The following is a 25,257-nucleotide window of genomic DNA, read 5'->3' on the forward strand; positions in this document are numbered from 1 at the left end:
ACGAGAGTTAGTTCTCATAGACCCCCCATGTTAAAATGCACAACTTTACAGCAGAAATAATTAGGTTTACAGCTTGGTACAAAAATAGGTTTTGGTCTCTGTAGCTTATTTTCCCATTTATGACAACTGTACAGGGGATGAATTTCTGTATAACTCACCTGTTTAAATGTTATTAAGGCTTGAAGTCACGCATAGTTAAGGGCACGACTGCTTTGAGTGACAGGCTGTCTGCGGATAGTGTCTTCGGCCTTTCAGTCAGTTCCACCCCTCACTCTTCCACAGCTCCATCCTCTTGTCCAAATAACATCACTTTTGGCACCAACAAACCAAGATGACAACGGCCGAAATTAGGGATGGGGCCGATCCGATCCAGTATCGGTATCGGGTTCCGATACCAACGTAATTCACGGATCAGAAATTTCCGATCCACGAGCCGCGTCTGTGCTTTCACATTGTCTGCTGGAATGATATGATGATTGCTACATAGTAGTGTTGCACTGACCGCGGTACTAAAACACGACGGTACATATGATACCATCATGTTGGAGTACTGTAGTACTACGGTACCTCAGGTACCACTACTGTGGGTTAAGATCAAAGTCCAATCGCAAGAGCGTGAGTGTCCATGCGGCGTCCAATAACGGCGCGCGCTGTCCACCTGGCACTCAATATGCCGCTGCAGTGGTTTGTATCCAGTGACATTTCAGGTATGAACTGAGCTATTGAGTATCTTTAAGCAGTGAAAATTATTATTAATTTATTTTTACTTGTAGGTTAGATTATGCTACAGTGATTTGTTTTCCACTACAGAGCTCTACGGTGTGAGCATTTTACTGGCATTTGCGACTAAAAATAGTTTTGCGCGCGCAAAATAAATAATTCAGCATGCTGTGTGAGTACAGATTTCAACCAGCAGCAGAAAGTAAAGGCAATTCCTGTCGGTTGTGGGTTGAACGGGGGTCACAGACACAGACGGGAATGTATTCCTGTCAAATACGGCGGAGGCTCATAGTGCTGCGCGGCGCAAGAACGGTTTACCGGCGACAGAGAAGTCCGACTCCAGGTCCAATAATTTCCTCTTCTTGGCGTCATGACTGCCCAAAAGTACCCGAACAGCCAAACTGTGGCGGCACACAGGTATGTGATGTGCCAGAGGAGAAACGAGCCATTCACATTTCGCTCTCTGTGGCAGGTAACGGCCCACAAACCTCACCGCACTTTAGGGACTGTTCGTTACTTATGAAGGGACTGTCAGGGGAGGAGGGTGGCTGGTTGATTTTTATTTCATTTATTTATTTTATTATGATCCCCCCTATGTTAATCACTTATTGATGCTGTTTCTGAAGTATGAATAAGTCAATAAGTAAATTATTCCATTGAAATATCATTGATGTATTATAGAAAAGTGATTTATCTTTTTATAAATGACAAAAGGCACATCTGCCTCATTTTTGCTGTCATGATACTACTCATGACAGCTACTGGGTCCCAATTTTGGTACCGTGACAACACTACTACATAGTAGTGTCTACTTGATTTGTATCTGTGCTGTTCAGATTAATATGACAGGTACTTTTTGTTTTTTGATAGTGTATATTGCACTAGTAGTTTAACATTGTCTTGGAATTTAATAAATATTGACAATCAATTTGAAACCCTTACAGTTGCATATTTGTTTTCAGGATGGGATTTTTCCTGTGAACAGGATTTCCTGCTTTTCTGACCTTATACTTACCTCAAGTTGCCTTTTGGGACATACATGCATACATACATACATGTCATACTTGCCTGTAGAGAGGAGTTTATTACAGCCTCATATAAAATCAACAATAATGATAATAATAATATTAAAGCGAACAGAGCTCTGGTATCGGAATAGTATTGGTATCTGCAGATATCCAAATTCAGGTATCGGGATCGGATCGGAAGTGAAAAAATGTGGATCCAAATTCAGGTATCGGGATCGGATCGGAAGTGAAAAAATGTGGATCGGTGCATCCCTAGCCGAAATGCCAAAATTGAGGCTTCAACATGGGAGTCTACGAGCAGTCTCTGATTTGGACCCATTATATAAACTATGTTTTGCCACTGATCAGTTAATATTATTTTTTAGGACTGGAGTAACGTATCAGAAATGTTAAAATCTGGCAAAATGAAGAAAACACTTAACCCAGTTTCGAAAACACCTGCTATCCTTAATCGCCCTGCTAACTAACACCACACATAGATTCTTATGTAGATCTCGATTAGTAGATTAAATAATTGGTTGAGAAAAAAAAACAATTAACAACTAAAAAATGAGATACAAAACATTCTCTGGTTGCCTCTCAAGTGATAGGATTTTTTTTCTGGTCTGTTTTTTGTAAATTGAGTATCTCCAGGTTTTAGTCTTTTGGTTGAACATTATAAAACATTTGAAGATGTCACACTGGGCTCTGTGAACTTCACCACTTTGTAATTTTATAGACTTGATTAAATCGGAACATAAGCCTAGATTTCAGGGGGACGCCCTCCTCATTGTTTAAAAAACAAGGAAATAGCAGAGGACTGATACTTTGACAAGATTACAGACATTTATACCATTGAGTGCAACAAGTGCACAAATTAGTGCATAAGAAATCACCAGAGTGCAGGAAATCGAGTGTTTGACACTCACACAATTCCCAAACATCCCATTTTATGTATTTTCAATCTACTTTCTACAGTTGTCTGTAGATGATCCTGCCAAAGTTTCGGGACAATATGACCAAGTTTGCAGAAATCTGATGAAGAGAAACTTCAGAAAAAGTCGCAAAATTTAGTATTTTTGGAACAGAAGACCATTTGAGCAAAGATGCAGGTGAATTGAGAGATTTATATGGTGAGAGAATTTTGACTCTAAGCCCAGCCATTTTTGAGATGTGAAAACCTAAACTTGATTGTTACAATGCTATCTTTTTTGTGCCTTAGTCGTGGGTAGAATTTATAACCTACTTGCCAATTCTGGTGAGTTTTCGTCTTATGTTTTTGCTGCACAAACACTTAGCGGAGAGAAATAAGAAGAGAAAGAACGAAATAAAGAAGAAGAATGAGAAGGGCTCCAGTAGTGAGGGTGCTGCTTGGACCCCTAATCAATCGTTGCATCCGTACTCTTATGTTCTCCATCAGGTTATCAGAAGAGAGTGCAGCTATTAGATGTGTATGGAACTTTTCAGTACTTAATAGAACATTTTTTAGAAGACTCATACACCATAATTTAGTAAAAGCCTTGAGTTGTTGCATAGATAGCAGGTCTGTCAGTGATTCCACTGAGGGTAGAAACAGCAGGAGTGCTTTTATGCTCTTTAACATGGTGAGTCACAACCGCCATATGTACCACCAGCTACAAAACAGGATCATGAATCAGCTCTGTTTGCTGACCGTGACAGTCCAACTCTCCTCTGGTCAACTGGAATGTGCTGTTAGGCCTTGACCGCTACAGAGCTGCGGTGGCCAGCCTCTCAATCTTTCCCCTCTTCCTCTTTCTTCCTGTCTCACTTACTTGCCTCCAGATAGACACAGTCGACAGACTGTCATTAGACAAGAACACACTGTCACTGTAGGCTTCACACTTGGCAGCTGCCTCTCCTCTAACAAGGCCACTCTATAACGGCGTGTGAGAGCGCAGTGGTCGCGCGGGGGAAAGTTCATTTTGACATCATCTTCACGCGCTGTTAGGCCATGTTTATGTGTGTGTGATTCATCGAGGTCCACAGGGTGTTGATAATTAATTGTGTGCTTCTCTTTACTTTGGTTATGGGTAGGGTCTCAGAAGCATTCTTGGGATGCAATTAGATCGGTTTCTCCGTTCCAGTCTCTGTCTCCCACTGTCTGTGAAAGAAACTGGTACATCCGCATGGACTCACAATCAGAAAGGGTGCACTTTCCTATACTAAATGCGATCAGGACAGTTGCCTGTGGCTTTCTTCTCTGTCCTCCTCTCCCCTCTGTTCACCTCATCTCACCTTTCTGTCTTTTTTCTCTATCTTGATCTTACTTTACTCTCTCATATTCTGCCCTTACATTTCATCTTCTCTGTCTCGTCCCCGCCCACTATTTGTGTTGCATAGTGTTGCATAGCCACATAGCTACCAAGCCCAGACCTGAACATTGAGAGTGAGACTTTAATTGAAGTTCACTCCCTTAAGGCAGCGATTACAGAGGTTGTTGTAACACATCCATTCTTGATAATCGGGGCAAATCTTTTCCTATCCAAAAGCTATTAAAATTATAACCTATGAACACACGAATTTTGTTTCTGTGTGAAACATCATCATGAAAGAATTTATATATCAGTAAAGAAATGTTCTTTTATGAAATATTTTGATCTGCTTTTGTTTTTTAAACTTCAAACTTGCCCTGTGCCAGACAAGATTTCACAACTTCAGACAATTAAAAGATGTGTAAAAGCCTTGAAATGTTGGACATTTATAAAGATGTGTCATAGATTTTTGTCAACTCTGTCAGATTTCTACATAATTTAATCAGGCCTGCAAGGAGTAAGCTATATCCCAAGGACTCCTAACTCACTTCCTGGTTTCCAAAAAAGCAGGGATGCTGCTCAAGTACTGGCAAGCTCTCTATTTTTTTGATAAATATCGGGTGTGTCTTAACCATAATGTGTCAACTCCGTAGCCCTTATAAATCAGAACTGAATAAGATTAATGCTTTAAAAATGATAAGCATTAAGGGAACTCTTAGCAACTTTGAAAAATAAAATGGCTACTCGCTACAACTGCTGGGAAATTGATAAATATATACCTTTCTGTCAACTCTGTATGACGTGAACTCTGTCAGATTTTACCTCTGACATCAATTATGTGTGTTATTTAAGAAAAAATTAAATCACTGGGAGGTTGGCTTATAACAAGGTTTGATAGTAAAGACTTTGATCTTTTAAAATAAATTTCCCAGCCTACTGAAGAGGAAACATCAACCACCCCAAAAAGAAAGTTTTGTCCCAATTCTCAAGAATGAGTTGAGTTGTGACTCAGAGATAACACACAGACCACTGTTGTTGTCACATTTTGAAATCCCCTGAAAAACACAGATACTTTGGCAAAGAATGACAGTTATTTTCCACTTGAGACGATTAATGTCCAAACTCTGGTACAGTGTCAAAAGTACAAGTCTTTGTTTGGTTTGTATGTGGATGTTTTGTAAGAGGAAGTGAGCATTTAGAAGTTTGTGAAAGGGAAGTGAAATTGCATTACAGAAATTTAAGGATATTAGTACGAAATTCTTCTATATAGAAAACACTATGACAGACATCTGGGGATCAAAGCATGTTTTACAGAGGTTTAAAATGACCTGTTTACAGAGAAATACTAATTGTTCTATCACTCAGTGTGAATTATCAAAGTGAAGGAAAATTAAAAAAGACAGAATCACATTGTTTGATTAACTGCACAGGTCTATAGTGCCACAGTGATGTGGCTCTGCCTTACTCCTTACCGTAATCCATACCTGAACCAATAACCTAACCTTAATCCAGACATCCCATCATCATTTAACTCCATTAGACTGTTAGTGTAATGAGGCCTATCTGCATTACAGCGGAGCTATAATCATCAGAGAGACAAGCTTCTCTAGCTTGTAGAAGATTCAGGTCTGTCCTCGTGCTATGTTGGATCTTAAATTGCCAATTTGATATTATAATAAAGTATCATTCACCATTTATATGATTTGTAGCCTGTGTGGGAGTGTTGATTGACAGTTTTAACAAGAATCAATGTCATCGGAAAGTCTCATTTATATTAGCTGTGCATTAATATTTAACTTAGCTATGTATTTATGTATTCCATAATACATCATTCATTTATATTTGCATCATATCTTTGAATGAGAAATGAAGCCAGATGAAATGAGCCAGATTTGTATTTATTATTCAGCTCCATATGGTGTCAAGCAAGATATGTTTTTGTGCTGGTTACATTATGGAGATATGTGACTTACAAGTTTTGAACACAACTCTAATCATTAGACTCAGAATTGAGTAAAATCCAGCAAAAACTTGCATTTAGCGCGGGCAGTTGACTCTCTGTCTGTGTTTTGTTATACTCCACATTTAGTCGTTAATGCGCCATAAAAGTCTCTAAATGAAAAATACTGGTATGTTATTAGATCGATTTTCCTATCTCTGACAGTCAACACTGCTGTCTGTCTATGATTGTGTGTGTTTTAAGATAGCTTATCTGTGGGTGGATGATTATGGTGGACTCATGAACCATAGGCCTGTTGATGCATCCATAGATTGGCCTGTTGAAGACACACACATGCATTTATTTATAGTCATACACACACACACACACACATTCTCTGTGTGTTGCCAACGGCATGATTAGTGCATTATAAATGACAGCCATATGTCTTCTAGCTGTCAGTTTGGGCAGGGAGCAGCTTGAGTGAATATCTTAACACTTCACTGAGACTGTACGTTCATTTTATTCTTCCACACAGTTTCTGTTAATTTAAACAAATCAGAAATGTGATGGTTTTAAATCGTAGTCCACCCATCCATTTTCCTGTAGGGCTGGGTCACGGGGGCAACAGGCTATGCAAAGTATTAAATTGTATTCATATAAACGTGGTTCTTTCTGCATTATGGGAACATGGATATTGACAGAGACAAAGACAGAGACGGCATTATAGTAATTATATATCCTTCAGTATGGAAGTCATCAGACACAAATAAAAAAACATGTGACCAAACATCAGAAGCTTTATGTTCCCTGCTCACAGTAAGATGAAAAGAAGTGAATGTACAACTGCATCAAATAAAGAGCTCACTGTACGCTACTTAAATGCCACAGTGTGTCTGTACTGATGTAGACTATGTCTGTTGTAACAGGGTGGGAAAGTTGTTTTGTCTCTGTGGAGTGGACAAATGTGCCATTTCCAGCCAAAATGGAACATGTAAAATCAGCCATTGGCTAAAATATTTTTGTATAATACATTTTCTAACTATTTCTATTTTAAAGGGGCCGTTTCCTCTTACTTGTAGTGCTATTTATCAGTCTAGATTGTTCTGGTGTGAGCAGTGTTGGAGATATAGATGTCTGCCTTCTCTCCAGTATAATGAAACTAGATGGAACTCTGCTTGTGGTGCTCAAAGGACCAAAAAACCAACCAACCAACCAACCAACCAAACAAACAAACAAACAAACAAACAAACAAAAACACTAGAAAAACTCAACAGCAATGTCTCTCTCCAGAGATCATGACCTGGTGACTCAAGATAATCCACATAAATAAACTGAAGGATTAGTATGTGATGTCACACGGAAGAACTTCCCTCATCTTGTACTTAAAGTGATGCTACTGCCCAACACTGACAGTGTCATGTGGGAGCTGTTTTCTTCCTACCAAACTTCACCTGCCAACGGTATCACTGTGCAGAAGGAAGCGGCTTGTGCTTGTGACAGTGTGAGATGTAACCATTAATGGCGTCCTCCTTGGCTGAGATGTAACATTAGTTATCTTAGTGGTTCTAGGTGCGCTAGCAGTAGATGCATGCTTCCTTCTGTGTGGTGATACAAGTCGCGGGTGTAGTTTGGTAGAAGGAAAATTGATTTCTGGAGACATTGCTTTAATTGCCTAATTGTATTTTTTGGCACTTTTAGCACCACAAGCCGAGTGTCATCTACTTCGATTATATTAGAGAGAAGGCAGAAATCTCTACGGCCGATATCTCTATCACTTTGCAACTCACACCAAAACAATCTAGACTGATTTTGATTTGGGGGTGAACTGTCCCTTTAAATGCAGAAGCCCAGCTAGCTTTTCTTGCGGTGATCTCTCCTGTAGCTTTCACCTTTCTGATCTTTGCAGTAGCCCCCCATTTATAATTTGTACTCTTTTAAGTGTCTGCTTTATGATGCAATAATACGATGTAGACACCAGAATAAAAAGAATAAAAAGGGTTGACGTCAGGATCCAGGAGTGCCTCTGTGCTTTAGTATGTGAGGAAACAGCACTGTGCAGTCACAGATAATAAAGATGAAGGAATAATAAAATCTAAAACAAACTATTTCTCACATCAGTAGAGAGTATAAGCAATCTGTGTAGTGCTTAGGCAGGTGTAAACTGTGCTGTTGTGTTAATGCTATGATGGTTAGGACAAGCAGCTGATTTTACCCATTAAAAAGACTTTATTGTAGTCTTGACAAACCTAGACAGACTTAATATACATGAATAACCTCTTCTACATCTAGGACAAAGTGAAAAAAGTTGCTAATCTTTGATACTATTAAGAACACGTAAAGCTGCTTTACAAATATGTAGCTGATGTTTTAGCTTCATGCTGTGAAAGTCTTTTGCATGTTCTTTTGCTTTGATGCTCCAGGAGTTAATTTGAGAACCAAGTACGGGGTTAATGCCTCCACTGGGATCAACTAATAGGCTAGACCTCCTCCTAACAGGTGCACCTGCTCTCTCTCTCACGTACACTCAAATTGTGACACATATATGCCAGGAAATGGTATGCGTACTCACACACATGAGACAGAAAGGTTTCAAACCCTTTCCTTATTTGAATATATCTAATTTATTTATACAGCAGGAACTGAAACCACTGCAGGTTTCTGAAGGTTCCTTTGCTGTGAGTCGTATTAATATGAGGCCTGTAAGTGTTGAGGAAGTTTTGAAGTAATCAAATTCGTGCACCTTGAACTTGTTGAATAGCAGCTAAATTTATACACTAGCCAAAGACAGCAGGGGGGGCTTTAAATTTGCTTAATCTGCGCTGGTCAGATGTTTTGTTTTTTACATGTTACCACAGTCATTGATTGTGGCGGTGGGAGCTCGTCCAGTCACGTACTTTTGTGCAAATTAGTTTGTTCAGCGGGGACAATGCCTCGTCTAATCATGTGTTTGTAATCAAATCAGGTTCAAACCTCAAGCCAGCCTCTTGTTTCAGCATCAGGCTTCCAGCAGCGTTGTGTTGGACTGGCCATCTGGAGTAATGCGAGTTGTCCCAGTGGGCCAGAAGTTTAAGCAACGTGCAAATGGAAAGACAGAAAACATCACACACTGTTTGATCTTGAAATAGTCTCGCGGGGTTAGCTTCATCCAGATGTGTCTAATAAATTCATTACATCTGGTGGATCGTTTCTTTTTGTTGGAATAGACAGAGCTGTTGTCCCTCAAGGTCCTTATCAAGGATATGACTGGGCTATTTATTTTAAGAAAATATGTCTTTCTGTCCTTGCAGTCATCGACATCTGTTGCCTTTAAGTGCCTGATGAAAAAAAATACTAGTTGAGCAAAAAGGTTGTAGGGATATTTTCAAAGTTTGATCCAAACTTTAAACGTATCATCCGATTAAGCACCTTAAGCTTAAACCTGATGACAGAGACCATCTACCGCTATAAACTGCAATATAAGTGTAAAGAAAGAGGGCCTATAAATGTTTGTTTACTTGTGCATGTGCAGAAAGAACTCTGCAAAGATTTCTCATTACCAGGCTTCATCAAGTTCATTCACCTGCTGCTATATAGATACATCAGCTGACCTATATTGAGATAAGAAACAGGTTTCAAACCATCTGGTAGCTTGTAGTGAACCGAGAAGTGCAGTGTTGATAGTTTATGTGTGCATATACAGTTATGTGTATATTTGCTTTACAAATATAGGGTTTATTTGTGAGTGCTCCTTCTCAATGTGATTGCACTAAAGCCGGTGTAGACAGAAATCTGGAAAATGCAAATAAACATAAAAATTTGAAAATCCACCCTCCTCCTGCAGCTCGCCTCTTTGTCCCAAGCCCCTCCAGGCGACCCCGGGCATATGCACATGCTTCATACAGATACCCAGTGTTACCCAGATACATTGATTTATTTAATCTCATCTTATTGTACAGTTGCACAAAGCTCATTCACTCAGCCCTCTTTCTCTCTGTGCCTCTGTGTATCAGACCACAAATGAGACAAGAATTAGCAAGCTAACGTTAGCCACCCAACTGTCTCTTTGCCTCGCTCGATGTTGCTGTGGTACTGCTTCCCTGTGAGGAAAGCTGGCAGCAGCTTGGAGACTGACCTTCAGTCGGCTGCTGTTGGGACTCAAATTTGGCCCCCCCAGCACCGGATGTCACAGCGGACTGGTGGCCAGTGGCAGCATCAAGTTTAACCTGTTAGCTGATCAGGAAGGGATGTCTGGTGGTTGCCTGGAGCTGGGATTTAGGCTGGCTGAATTTGTGTTGCTGTGGCTGTGAAGTGTGATTCGAGGCTCTAGGTAATGTTAAGCGACATATAGGTGAACTTGAAGTCACAGCCTTTAGCTCCTGTTAGCCGGACGCTTAACAATTAGCAATATTTTCTCTCCATCTCTGAAAAGCTCTGCAGATACTGACAGTTTTTAGACTCACTTTTTGATAAGCCCATCTTCCTGTTTTGGGTTGCTCGGCAGTGTATCCAGTTGTAGCCAATGCTGGAATAGCAACTTACTTTGCAGGATTCTCCACCATTCAATCAGGCTTTCATCGAAGGGACGTGCACACACAGCTTCATTTGTACAACTGCCAATAGTAACACCCTCCCTCTGAAATGACTTGTAATTGGCCAAAGTCTCCCTTCACCGCACAGATTTTCTAAAGCCTGACAACAGAGCAAAGAGGAGGTGCAGACGTCTTGTTTACTCCAAATCCTCTTGAATTACAATATGCTCAAAGTTATTATGGGAGTTTTGCCCAATAAGGCCACATTTAAACTGCCTACACAAACTTTCACAAGTTTCTCTTCTACATCACTCACATTCGTCTGATTGATCAGAAGTCCTCACAGAATGTCTTTCATCTCTAGTCTATTTCCTTTTCCTGAGTCGCATACAAATTAACAGCTGACTCGTTTCATCAGGCGGCAGGATATGGAAGTGAGGAGGTCAGGACTGGAAAAGCTGCAATTACCCAACATTAGTGACCTGGAGAGGCTAAATGAGAGAAAGAGACTACAAAAGGACAGCCAGTACCCATTTCCTCACCGTCCCACTATGTAGACGGCACAGGAAACATGGGAAGAGAGAGGGTTGTACGACAGGCAACAAAGGTTCCCGACAAGAGTCGAATCAGTGGCATTGAGATAATGTGGTGTGCGCCTTAACCGTGCCCCACGCTTTTACACTTCTTGATTGCACTCCCACATTTTTGTTACCTTTATCATACAGATAGCAGCCCCACTGTGATGAAGCCTGTCGCTGTGTTAAGCTGGCGATGATGCAAATACTTCCATGTCATTGCTTCTCATTAAAAGCCTTTCACTAGCGAACTATTTGAAGGCGGCCTCTGAGGGTGATGACTGCTAATGAAGCCTGGTTCCAGACCTCTGATTCATGATTTAAGAGGTGTTGTGCCCACTCGTGGCTGTGTCCACCAGTTTGAGAAGCTTTCGACTAATCAGAGCTAAGTAGGTGGGATTAAGAATGGGGACATTTTCCTTCCTAGCTACCTCGCTACCTCTGTGAAAAAGAGTGACAGGATAAAGGGGACGAGCGTGGATGAGACCAACGCTGCTGTACAAGTTGTTTTAATCGTACCAACAGAAATAACATTTGAATCAATGTCGAAAAACGCTGACTGCTCTTAGCAGTGACTACCAAAGCTGCCAACGGATTGGGTACAATAAGTATCCAACATATCAGTTTGCATAAAAATATTCAGGATGAAAGGAAAGAAGTGAAAAAAGGCAATTTTTGCAACTTTTACACCAAAATTTTTTAGTTTTTAAAAACAAGAAAACCCGCTATAAATACGTGATAGGCTCCTCTTTGCAGTAGATGAGTATGCCTATCTGTTTTTTTTTTTTTTTTTGTTATGTTCGACGTCACAGACATGCCTAAAAACAGGAAACAACTTGGAGGCCATTAATAATTTCATGGTGGTTAATTCCTTTTTATATGTGTTACGTATTCAGTCTCTCTTTCAACCTCGGTGCAATGTCGACTAATTTGTAATGATTTTCGAGCCCTGCTCGGATGGAGACAGACAAAATTTATTGTGACCTGTCATTACATTTTATGAAATAAAAGGGCCGCAAATTAGTGTGTTCACCAGTGTGTCATGTTTCCATCACTGCTGATCGAAAGTAAAGCCGATAAATACCCGTGACTACTGCAGTGTCATTTTTCCTGGGAATCATGAATGCCGATTGTAACCTTTCCCACTGAACACAAAAGCCAGATGTAAATGGACTGCACTTGTATAGTGCCTTTCCAGTCTTCCAACCACTTAAAGTGCTTTTTACACTATGAGTCACATTCACTCATTCACACACACACACACACACACACACACACACACACACACACATTCATACACTGGTGGCCGAGGCTACCACACAAGGTGCCACCTGCTACTCAGTTTTTTTTCTTTAACACACTCACACACCGATGGAACAGCCATCGGCAGCAATTGGGGTTCAGTATCTTGCTCAAGGATACTTCGACAGGGGGACTAGAGGAGACGGGGATCAAGCTGCTGATCTTCTGATTCCTGCTCTACATCCTAAGCCACAGCTACCCAAATCTTTGTGGGATAATTTGTCCAGTGGGAAAGGTTCTGATTGCCAGTCTACTAAAACTGCTCACTAAAAATAAATCTACAGGTGGATTTGAATGATATTAGCACCATTTGTCGGTAAATAAGTATCAACTGTTGTAGACAAGATATAGTAAAAGGAAGCAGCCGCAGTAGCCATGTGGGCAACATGTGCTTATTATATATTTCAACGTAAAGCCTTCAACATATCACTCAGACAAGAGACACCCTTCTTGTGTCATTCCTGTCACATTGAAAACCAACAATATAAAAATTCAGCAAAGGGAATCCTCTCTGGATTCTTCTGCCTCCCTCTGGGGCGAGAGAGTTATCCCCAAGGACAGCTGTACGCTCATCAACTTGTTAAGCACAATGGGGGAGAAGAGGGAGTGTGGTGGGTGGGTGAGTTCATTTTCTCTTTATAGAGGCTGATACTCTGTTTTGGGTGAGGTAATCAATGTGTAGTGAAGGGGATTAAAAACAGATGATTCCAACCTATTTAGAGCACTAGGAAAATGTGGAACACACCTCAGGTATTGCGTGAACTGGTAATCATAGATAAATAGGCTTCATTTATCTCCATATGTAAATGTAGTTTAAAACTCCGGCCGTCCATTGGATTAGCCTTTGTAAATCCCATTTAGGCCCCAGTCTGGAAAAAAGAGAATGGAGAGGATCTGTGACAGGACTGGGTTTAAAAGTGACACTGAGATGGACAAAGTGACGTCAGATTAACGAGAGAGATCGATGGAATGAAAGAGGGTGAATGAGAGAGGGGGGGCTTATTGAACAGATTCACACGAGCCAGCATCCTGACTCACTGGCCCAGTTTATCTTCTTACGCAACAGGCCGGCAGAGTCCATTCACCCTCACTACTCTCTCATCATTTGCTTCGAGGAAGGGCAGAGGTGGGCGGTGGGGGTGGGGGTGGGGGGGGGGGACTTTTAGAGAGTGGAGGGTGAAAGGGAGAGCGATGGGGTGCAGCTGCAGATAAGCAGGGAAACATAGGGGGAAAGGACGGATNGTGGGGGGGGGGGGGGGGGGTGGGGGGGGGGACTTTTAGAGAGTGGAGGGTGAAAGGGAGAGCGATGGGGTGCAGCTGCAGATAAGCAGGGAAACATAGGGGGAAAGGACGGATGAGGAAGGACTGTAGTAGAGGAGAGATGGAGGCCGCACTGTAGGGCTTTGCCAGCATCCCTGCACGGTTGCTAAGGGAACCGCTTATTTGTCGTCAAGTCTCTTTCACACCGACTCTTTTCCTGTCATGTCACACTCTGTTTCTCTTCCGCTTCCCTTTCTCCTTCTGTTTTAAAGCTGCTTCTCTTTAGCACGGAGAAGCGGAAAGTGAAATGAAATCCAGTGATGCCGTGAGCTAGAGAATGAGTTCAGCCAGAATCTGTCTGTCAGAGGGAGAGCGGAAGAGAGGGGGGAGCTGCTGAATGGTCGCAGGTCCCAGCTGAATGTAATTCAAGGCCTTGTCATTTATCCGACAGAGGACGAGTGGATTATCTCGGTGTCCTTGACCCACTATACCCCCACTTTGTAGGCTAGCATAGAAAACTAAAGGGTAGATGGATAGAGTGGGTGGATAGGACCCAGTGTGATGGTGGGCTGGCTGGCTGGCACAGAGAGACAATAATGGAGCCATTGGCAGGCTGTTATGTAATCTCTCAGAATCTGCATTTGAAACAAAGATTTTGTCCCTGCTGTGTGATTTGGTCGCTGAAAGGCCGAGACCAGTGAGACCACCTCTGTCCAAAATTATTCAGGAAGTAAAAACATCACATTTTCCCAACAAATGCCAGTAAGTGAACCTCAGACAGACAGACAGATCTGCTGTCAGCTGGTGCCCAGTCATGCCACTGCCAATAGCTGATTTTAATACCCTGCTTTTTCCCTGCAGCAGCCAGCAGGGGTATAAGAAAATATTGGTTAATTTTAGTATCAGGGATATTAGGTTTTGTGATCATGTATCGATTCTCATAAACACTGCAGCAATTTTTAACTAATAGTTTACATTTTGTGTTCTCTCTTAACCAAGTGGCAACTTCCAGGGCTGAAAACTGAAGCCAACACCAAGTGCCAAAAACTGCAGTTATTAGAACGGCTGCTTGAAGCTGGCTCTAGACGCCAGTCAAACCCCTTAAACACCCATGTTAAAATGCCCAACTTAACAGCAGAAATAAACATGGTTACAGCCTGGTATAAAAACAGTTTTGTTCTCTATAACTAATTTCCTCCTTCATGACAACTGTAAAGTTACGCATCATTAAGGGCGGACTGCTTGGAGTGACAGGCTGTCCTTGGCTTCTCAGTCAGATCCACCCCTCACTCCCTCACAGCTCCAGCCTCTCGCCCAAATATGGTCACTTTGCTAGTGTGTTACAGGGACTCTGATAAACACAAATTTAGATCCCACTGTTCTGATTGCAGGAGACCTGCATGCTCATTTTCAGATTAATACTTGTGTTGAACAAGATAAAAAAGCCCAGTCGTTTCCGGCTTTTCTGTATCGTCATTGCAGCTATAGCAACACTGTAATCACCAATAAAAGCTTCTTAATACAACCAAACATATTCCAGCAGATATATGATCCAAAATTCAGAGAGAACTTTATAACATCAGCATCTAAGTTTACGTTTCCCCGATGTTAGCATGTAGCTACATGTACGTTAGTTTGCAGTGTACTTGCAACTAAGGAATGACTGTGCCAGAGGATAGCAGCATTGTTTACCGTGAAAAATCACCAATTTAAGCTTCTACACAACCAAATGTTCCAGCAGGAATGTTATCCGTATTGGGGAGAAATGTACAATACTGGCAACAAAGTTTACATGTTTCCCTGATGCTAGCATGTAGCTTTATGTAGCAGTGTAGGCTATGTATTGTTAACACATACAGCAGTGTGCCATGTAAAGAATCTGACACACACTATGTAGTCGTCGGAAAGCCAGTAGAAAACACTTGTACATATACCTTATTATTTAAAACACTGTAACATTATATAAGACACAAAATACAAAAAAACACAACAGGTCCCCTTTAAACTCAGACACTGTGCATATGGTGGTGTGTTCTTTATACTGTAGCAGTTTTCCTAAAATAAGTTTAAAAAATAAAATGCAATATTTCACCTTGCTATTGCAATATATTGAATCATAATCCCTGTATCATGGTGCCTGTTGTATCACCAGATTCTCTCTAATACACAGCCCTAGTAACAGGCTCTGTACATATTTGGGTTTTGGGGTTTATGTATTATCAGAGGCAGATATTGCAAGGGTTTAAACATTGAAACTGGGTGTAATCAGGAGACTTCTTGCTCTATAGTCACGCCGGGTAAAATTCCAGGAACAGCGCTGCATTAAAAAATGCATGGGGCTGCTTTGGTGGGGGTGTGTTGCTAGAGGTACAGGTTAGAGAAGGAAATGTGATCCAAAAAGCCCATTTTGAGTAACAGATCCATGAGTCTGAAAGCTTATCAGACGCCCAAATGACTGCATGGCTGTTTATGTTAGTGTGAGGAATGTCTGACAACTCTGCAAAGTTATCATGACAGTTATTGTAATATTGTCATTTCTGTTTTCCATCAAGGGAGTCACTGAGTAAACTGTACAACTGTGCATTCATGTTAAGAAGCAATCTACTGTACCAGTTTTTTATGCAGTGCTAATGTTGTCAGAGCAGGTTTGTTTGAATTTCCTCCACTACTCAGAGAAAGCAGACTTGTAGCCAGCATGGTAACAGAGTACACACTTCCACACCGTAAATGTCATGACCATTATGTTGCCGACTTCAAGCTGTCATGTGCAATTACAGTACAATCTGCAGGAATACACCAAATTGTCTGTCACTACCAAACCGAAAATTACACATCACAACTTTGGTTGTAAAATGCGGCTGACTCTCAACTCTTTCATAACTCGCTACACGTATGAGTACAGTCGCAGTGTAAATGTAGCCACAAACGCTGACACAGAGGAAGGTGGTGCTAAAGTGGTGCAAATAGGGTAGAGTGACAGAGTGGGCGGAAGAATACGGAGGTAAACAGACCAGATGTGGATGTGGAGACATTAGTAAGAGATGTATCAGCAGTGAGACAGCAGTTGTGGTGGTTACCATGTAAAGTATGAGCTGCAGAGGCATGGCTGGTGTCTGCAGTAACTTGTGTCAGCCACTAGTGTGTTTCCGCCTTTGTGAGAGTGCGTAGGCTTGTGTTTTTGTGTATCGGAGGGGGTGATGTGGTGGAAGACTGGGGGGGTATGCTGTGTGCTGACAGCTGGCTTCTATAAATAAATGTCGCAGGCAGGGGGGAGACACAGGGGTGGAGAGAGAAAGAGCGAGGGAGCTGGGAAGAGTGAGAAATAAAGGGGAAGGAGAGGGGGAGGGAGGGAGGATGGGAGGGCTGATAGAGCAGGACTGTTACAGATGTACTGAAAGACTTAAAAGAATGTGGTGAGTGTCCTGAGCTCCAGTCATGACTTACCGAACACGCACCACATGTCACCACCGTCTGAACCAATCAGCAGCCCCGGGCAGGATCATGTGCTCCCATGCATCTGTCTGTCTGCTTCTTCTTCATGTGTCACGGCCTGAGGACCACAAAGTCTGTTGCTGTTACAGTTTTTATCTCACATCAGTGTTGCCCTGTCAGCTTCCTTCCCCGTCTTGTTTTGACTCTCTCGCGTTTGAAGCAAGGATGCCGTCAAATCCAGAAAACAGCAGGAAAAGGGACAGAAAACAAAGAAAAAACAGAGAGAAAGAGGGAGAAAATGAAAGTAAGGCGATAAACTAGATGTATAACACTGTGTCGTGTCATGTTTTTTTGTCACGCAGGCAGGAAAAGTATCAGACAGTTTTATGAACCCTCTGTGAAAGTGACTGTCTTAGAAGACATGGCTTACATTCAGCTCTCCCTCCATTAATTTGTCATGTACTTGGTCACTGAGCCCTGTCGTATCATATCCTGTAGACTAGCTGCTTAGTAACAACGGGCTGAGATGTACTGTATCACTGACACCGGCAACTTTCACTTTCCTGCCTCCTGTTACACCATTTCATTGCCCTCCAAAGTGGTGTGTCTGTGTGTGTGTGAGAGGCTGTGGGCTGGGTTTGGTTTCCTGTCTTGGCCCAGCAAAGGCAAACTGAACACCTGCCTGTCTTACTGCCTCACTATGTACCTGTCTTACATTTTTTACCCTGTCACTCTGCACATCTTTGTGCCTCCATGATTGTGATTCAGAGTTTCTGCTGCCACACCTCAGACAGAGGTTGGGGAAAAAGTGTTAAAAGGAGTAAAAGGTGGGAGTGTGGAGGCAGCATGATTAGGGAGGAGACGGAGGATGATAACATGGCCCCACTAGTGAGTGGGTGGGGTCTGTATGTTATCAGGCGGCATCAGGAAGCCTTTGCTCTGACTTCCTCTATTTCTGCTTGCATAGCAAATCATAAGCAGACTTGTGAAAGACGTGTTTCTGTGGGCAGAAGGTCACATGGTTGTAATGTAGTGCAGCATATTGATGGTGGTGTGTAAGTGTGTGTCAGGAAGAGAACGATATCAAGGCCATACCTACTGAGTCAACACTGGGGTTAACCAGATCTGCTGGGGGATCTGGTGTCCTCCCACCCCTCCAGGAAAAAAAACCCATACAGTCCATCATTAGCAAGTACAACTCTACAGTATACTATATGATTATGCAACAAATGAAAGCTACTACTGTCTACATAAATTACACATGTATCTGTTAGGGTGTGAATGTCAGACCCTGTTGTGAGCCAGCAGCTCTGAGAGGTTTGGAGAACCAAAATTAGCACAACAGTCCAGTAACTTGGTTCAGAGCTTTGCTTTTTACTGTCTTTTAACATCAATATACATCAAACACACGTCATCAGTACAGACACAAATACATACTGACATGAAGGAAAGGCGTAGATGTATTAAGAGACCCAGATACAGTGTTGGGGGCAGGCCCCTGTTCAGTCCTGTGAAAGTTGGGTAGTGGCGCATGAAGCTAAAATGGTTCAACTGCCGCCATGAAAATTACCTGGATGATCAGCTCTGCTTCTGCATCATTTGGCCCATAGAGAAGGTGCACTAGAGACTTGAGATGGTTGAGCCGGCTGCTTCAAGTTTAGCGCTCTGCTAGCTTGAATGGGAAAAAAATGATTCAATTGTGCATCTGTGCTAGACTTTCCTTATGTTATCGGACTGAATGGATCAAATCCTAACTGTGAAACAAGTCTAAAAAATCTATCCCCTGATTTACAGACGTCTCTTTCATAATGTAAGTATCAGAAAAGGCCCTTTTGAGCCCAATGGGAATCACGTGATGGGCTCCAAAGTTGTAACTCCAGTGTTTGGCCGCTATGTGAAATTGGCCTCAAAGCCTGGCAAACTTCCTTGGGGCCTGAGAAGGGGTCCCTAGCCCACAGACAAAAGGCCAGATTACTGAAACAAGGACTTAAGGTACTCAATTATCAGACTAGTACTAGCACGGGTAAAATTAAACAGACATTTTAAGCTATAATAGATGTCACATATATCAGTCTTTTTATTGAGGCCTTGAAGTACAATGACTCTACAACATCCTTCCACATCCACAAGTCCCACTGGGTACAGTCCATATGACCAAATCCTGGTGAAGCCTAGTCCCGGTCATGACAGCGAACGCGTTCAAGGAGCCAGACTTTGGTGTTATTTCTATTGGAGTCAATAGAGCGGACACTTCAAACCACACTATAATCCATCATATCTTTGCTGTTTTAACTTTGACTGAAAATCCTGAGATTTTTTTATTTAAATATGCATGTTTGTTTGTCTTGTTATTTGTCTCCAAACAGATCATGGGTCTGACCAAGTGAGGCTGAGATGCAGATGCTAGACGGAACCATGATCTGTTTGGAGACCAATAACAAGGAAAACTAATGCACATATTGAGATAAATATGTCAATCTACATCACGTAATGTGTGTTTTTTAATATGGTGGAAAGATTTTTCAGTCAAAGTTAAAACAACAAAGACATGATGGGTTATAGTGTGATTTGCTGTGCCCGTCTGGCTCCTAAACACTGTCACAGTCTTTCATATTTTCCTTGTCCTCAACCAGGAAGTGGACTTTGGAAAAAAAATATGATTAGAAATCAAAACAAACAGGAAACAATAAAACAAATACTGGAATGAAAACATCCTAAATATATTGATGTATAAATCAACCAAACTGGATCCTAAGTTTAGATGATAAACACATCACATAACCAAAAGAAAATATTCAACTAAACTAATAAATAAAGGAACTTTTCATCTGACTAGTGAAGGAGTGAGTAAGTGGAGCCTCCTCACAGGAGCTTAACATAAATGATTGACACTTTACTCAGACCTCACGAGGACTATCTGACAGATATAAGGTAACAAAGACTGCTGGGGTATGGCAACACCACTTGGACAAACAACACAGAGCTGCAGAACACTGTAATGCTACAACCAGTAGTTATGCTAATGGAAATTTTTATTATAATTTTTTATTTGCCTGTCGTAGAATAGCACTTTTTTAAATACATACATTTTTCGCCAATATACCGGAGAGGAAAGAGAATGTTTAGTATAGTGAGTATAGGGGGGATGTGGCCCTCAATATGTGGGGATGTAATCACAGCTGTGAGCGACACAGAAAGGAAGAGAGTGCATGTGTCAGTGTAATATTAGTTATGTGTGTATGTAAAAACAACATCTGCTCTGTCTCTAGCATCCAAACAACATCTTGACACTGTCAGTAGTGCTGGCCACAGGCCAACAGAGGATCACCTTACACTTTCTATTGACATCTTAATATAAACCACCATATAGATGAATAAACAATCATGCTTATTCTTAAATACCTCTTATGTGTAGAGGATGTTGTCAGTTAGCTTCTCTCCTGCAAAGATACTATACCATCAGTTTGAACTTGTGCGCACCAGTTTCACAACTTGTTTAGTTTACATTGTCCTGAATGTTCATGTGATTCATTTGTGATACTTCAGTTGTTTATTACATAGACACAGTGTTCACTGCCCTCTTCATGTCTTCCTTGTAGCTTCCACTTAGGCCCATTTGTTTTCTTCAGCCAGAGTTTATTAGTTCAGAAAAATGTGCCTAGGGTTGCTGCAACAATTACAACCCCTTTAAAAACATCTGTGGTCCAACTGGCCAAAATATTTAAGTCCTTACGAAGAAACAGGGTGTTTTTTTCCTCAGCGTTTACATCTTGGAACAATAAAACAAAAGCAACCAAATGATTTCAGCCCAGAAGCCACAACAGTGCAATAAAGACTGTAAAGAATCTGTGTGGTGAATTGTTTGCTTCACCACACAGATTGAACCGAGAGCCTTGTAATAAATGTCACAATCCTGTAAAAGAACAGCCTCTAAATTAATCAAATACTGCGTCCAAAGGACCTGTCAACAGCTCGCCTGGCCGCATTCTCAAAAGAAGCAGCTAAATTAATTCTGAGTGTGACTTCCTCTCCTCTGTCTGACTGTGCTTCCTCTCTCTGCTCTGTCCCCGCAGCCTCTAGCACAGTGGTGCAGGCTGCTGCCCAAAGATGCTGCCAAGATGCCGGAAAGCGCGTGGAAGCTGGTCTTCTACACCATGTCGTGGTCATACAGCACCTACCTGCTCTTCTTCACCTCCTACTCCTTTTTCCATGACCCGCCCTCTGTCTTCTACAGTAAGAAACACAACAGTGTGAACACATAGTGTCATCTAAGGTCATTTATTTAGCTGTTTAGGCATTAGTCCTGTTGAATCTGCTCTTCAAGATGTTACAAGAAAAGAGCCTTATTAATCAGTACATATTTGTAACTTGAATTGAAATTGAATTTACTGCTTTTAATTCATTTTCAGCATTTGAAGTCTGTCCATATTAGATAAACATTGACCTCAGAAAAAGCATCTTTAACAGCACAGTAACGGAGGCAGTTTCTTAGCGAACCTCTCAAGGAACTGAAGTCATTTTAATCTAATGAAACAGCAGGCAGCACGCCTTTATCCTATAGAGACTCTGTGGGGGTAAAATGCCACTTTGAGTATTCAAATAGAAGGATATTTATAGCAGAGCATACTGGATATGCAGCCTGGTGGTTCATGCATATGCTGAGCCTTGAATTGATCACTCTTGCATGTTATTCAATCGTTAGCAATCAGCTGTTATTGATACAAAAAACGGTGGAAATCATCAGAGGCCCCACTATACGATATTGTGATACTTAAGTCACGATACAAGATACAATAGTACTGGGATTTTAGATGTTTAGTACCTTTTCTCAACTGCAAATTATTTCCTTAAAGCAGGGCTGTCAAACATGCGGCCCGGGGGCCAGAACTGGCCCGCCAAAGGGTCCAGTCCGGCCCTCAAGATGACTTTGCACACCTAGTGTTGATGCACATGTGACAGCTGAGAGCTTTCAGGAGCAGTTTAAACAGTGAGCATAAACTTCATGTAAAATACTGCCTTAGAGGCTTTTTCACTCTGACCAGAATACAGCTCTCTGAAACAACAATGAATATTTTCTGTGGTCATATTCAAAGATATTGAACGTTGCGCAAAATATTGTCAACCAGCAGCTTCAGTACAAATAAATCTATATCAGACTTGATATTTATAGGTTATTATGCAGTGGTTTTACTGGTCCGGCCCACTTGAGATCAAATTGGGCTGTATGTGGCCCCTGAACTAAAATGAGTTTGACACCCCTGCCTTAAAGGAAAACTTGAGGACAGCACAGGATATAGTTTTCTGTTCGTTCATCTCACGTCAGTAATTTTTATTGCAGCAAAATGTATCAAGTGGACTAAAAAGCAATTGACTTTATTATTATAGCAGGCCACTGAAAGTTTAATTTGTATTTGCAACATTATTAATCCAATACTTGCCATCTGTGAATCAATACAATAGATCCACGCAAAATATTGTGATATTCGTTTTTCCCCACACCCCTACATTACCCCTTCTTTATATAATCTAAAAGGGAAAAGGACAGAAATGTAATAACAATGATCCAAAATAGAGCAAAGTTGTATGACAGAATACATTAGGTTTTGCCCCAACACTTATCTGCATAATTGCACCTAATGGATGACTATCACCGCTAATGGAGGATATAGGTGAGATGAGGACTCCACTTATAATCCAGCGACATCTTTAATAGTCTCCCTGCCTCCTGCATTAGACACAGAGGTGTCAGGGCTCCGGTCGAAACTCCATCGCTCTGAGTGGAGCTAGCAAAGGCTGGTTGACAGCGCCAGGTTCATCTTTAATAGCTGCATCACCTCTAATAGCTGTCAGCCTGAGATGTGTACAGGAGCAGTGTACTGTAATGTTCCTGGACTGTTAGGTAAGCAGAGAGAGGAAGAGAGAGGGACAGAGAGAGCTATGAAGCTGAAAAGAGAAGAGTTTATTTGGAGGATTAAGAGAAATCAAAGTAACACATTGTCGGACGCAAAGAGGGGTTTGTACTCTGAAGAGAAAAGAGGAAAAAGAAAAAAGCTTCAGTCTCTGGGAGAAAATAAAAGTCTCCAGTTCCCATGCCTCCCCTTGGCAGCTCTTCTGTTGTGATCCATCTAGCAGCCTTCTCCTCAATGTTTAATGACGGAAGGTCCAATCAATAAACATTACACACGGCCCGAACGTAACCCCATCCCACCAGAGACAAACCTTACTCAAACATTGGAGGAGAAAGTTTCCGTCCAACATCTGATAGGTTTGAGAGACGTGAGCTTAGCATAGCAGCCTTAACGTACAGTTGGCCTGTTCTGCCTACTGGTACTTTTGAAACCCTCTCTAATTCCTCCGAGGTTAAACCTGATCCCCTAAGCCTCCTCCTCATACTAACTACCCCAGCCGACCCTTCACATCTGGTGAGGTCACTGTATATAGCTCAGTATCTAGACAGATTGGATATACTGTATTTGTATCCAAAAAGTAGTGTCTGTCAATTAAAAACAACTGTTTTAAATTAAAGTTTGGAGAAAACTAAAAATGTAAAAGGTGACAAATTAATTGCAAAATGGAATATTTTAAGATATCCTCATGCAAATCTGCTCAAGATTGTAGTGTTTCATTAAAACACATAATAATGAAGAAGAAGAATTGGCACATTTTGCGTTAGTTTTATGCAGATTTATTCACCTTAAAGATTATATGATTAGCTATTTAAAAATGTAAATTATTTCTCCAGCCTCCACAGTCATTTGTGATCTGAAATGTGTTAGAAAATGGACGTACAGATGCTGAATCACACTTAACATGGTGTCCAAATTCCCTGGTTTTAATCAGGACATTATATAGGTTTTATTTATTTATTTATTCGTTTATTTTATTGTCATCGAGAAGTCAACTTGCTTGAAATCGAGTATCAGTACTGCACTTTAAAGGTCCAGTGTGTAGGATTTAGGGGCATCAACTAGCAGAAATGGTAAATAATATTCATTACTATGTTTTCATCCATTTATAATCACCTGAAAATAAGAATTGTTTTCTTTCCTTTAGAATGAGTTATTTATATATACAAACAGAAGGTCCTCGTCCACAAAGTTTGCTATGTTGTTCTACTGTAGCCCAGTATGGACAAACCAAACACTGGCTCTAGACAGGGTCATTCATGTTCTCTCATTGGCCACCATAGTTCTCCTACATGCTTGGCACACGCGAGAAGTTTCAGTTCTGCTAAACTGCTAAACTGCTAAATCCCACGTACTAGACCTTTAAAATGCAACTGTCATTTTTTTTATTGGTGCCTTTTGTGTTCAGCTCAATGTACAATTTTTTCCAATAAAATAATGTTGGTAATTTTTTATTTTTTTTTATTCAGCAAGCAATTTGTTGTATTTTAGCAGTATACTTAAAGCAGCAGAAAAGCAGAACTGAGTACACTGAAACCCCGTTCACAATCGACGAGTGTTACGTGGAGACCTCTTCTAATTTGTCATAACTGTGCTGGTCGTCTGTGATCTTCATCCTGTGTGAATCTGCCATGTCCATAACTGGTCAATTTATTCATTATTTATTAATTATTACCATAGAGGTCATGTGATGATATTACACCCGTGCCAATCTGCATCTCAGTGATTTTAGGTCATAGTTTGTCTCCTTTCTGCCTCGTTTCCGTTCGAGAATTATGGAGTCTGCATTAGCAATTATAAATTAAAGTTTTGACAGTTTTCTGGGTGCAGGAGGCTCATCTCGTTACACAGCATGGAGACCCATTCACAGAAGGAGCAAGCTCAAATCCATCAGAAGAGCGAAATCTCAAAAGATGATGAGATAGGTGACGTGACACCTGTGACAACGTGTGGCAGAATCAGTTCTGTTTGTTCAAAATCACATGAGGTCCCCCTGGTAATACTAGTCCTGTGTGAATAGGACTTTCAATATCTATTAATTTATCACCAATAATATTGTGATAAACTCAGCCCTGGTTTTAATTCACAATCTCTGATAGTTTTGTGAGACAATGAGTGGTATTGTCTCAACACACACTAACTGACAAGCGCCTCCTCCACATGAGCTTGCACTGATAAGCAGTGAGCTTCAAGTAAATACGTCTGTTGGCAAGAACTGTCTCTAACTCCATGATACAATCACCTCCTTCTGTTTAACTGTAGGAGCCAACAGTCTGAGACCCCCAACTAGAAACAACAGAAAACAGATAACAGGAAGAAACAACATGATTAC

General features: G+C 41.2%; 1 protein-coding gene across 1 annotated transcript in view; it reads left to right on the top strand.

Annotated features, from left to right (window-relative positions):
- Positions 1-25,257, top strand: part of cers1 (ceramide synthase 1) — a 41,207-nt gene that overhangs the window by 6,475 nt on the left and 9,475 nt on the right. Inside the window, exon 2 of the mRNA XM_050055963.1 lies at positions 21,093-21,252. Coding sequence (XP_049911920.1) covers positions 21,093-21,252 — 160 coding nt within the window. The remainder of the gene's footprint in view (positions 1-21,092; positions 21,253-25,257) is intronic.

The sequence above is a fragment of the Epinephelus moara genome, chromosome 10, assembly GCF_006386435.1.
Source record: "Epinephelus moara isolate mb chromosome 10, YSFRI_EMoa_1.0, whole genome shotgun sequence".
NCBI classification, from domain to species: Eukaryota; Metazoa; Chordata; class Actinopteri; order Perciformes; family Serranidae; genus Epinephelus; species Epinephelus moara.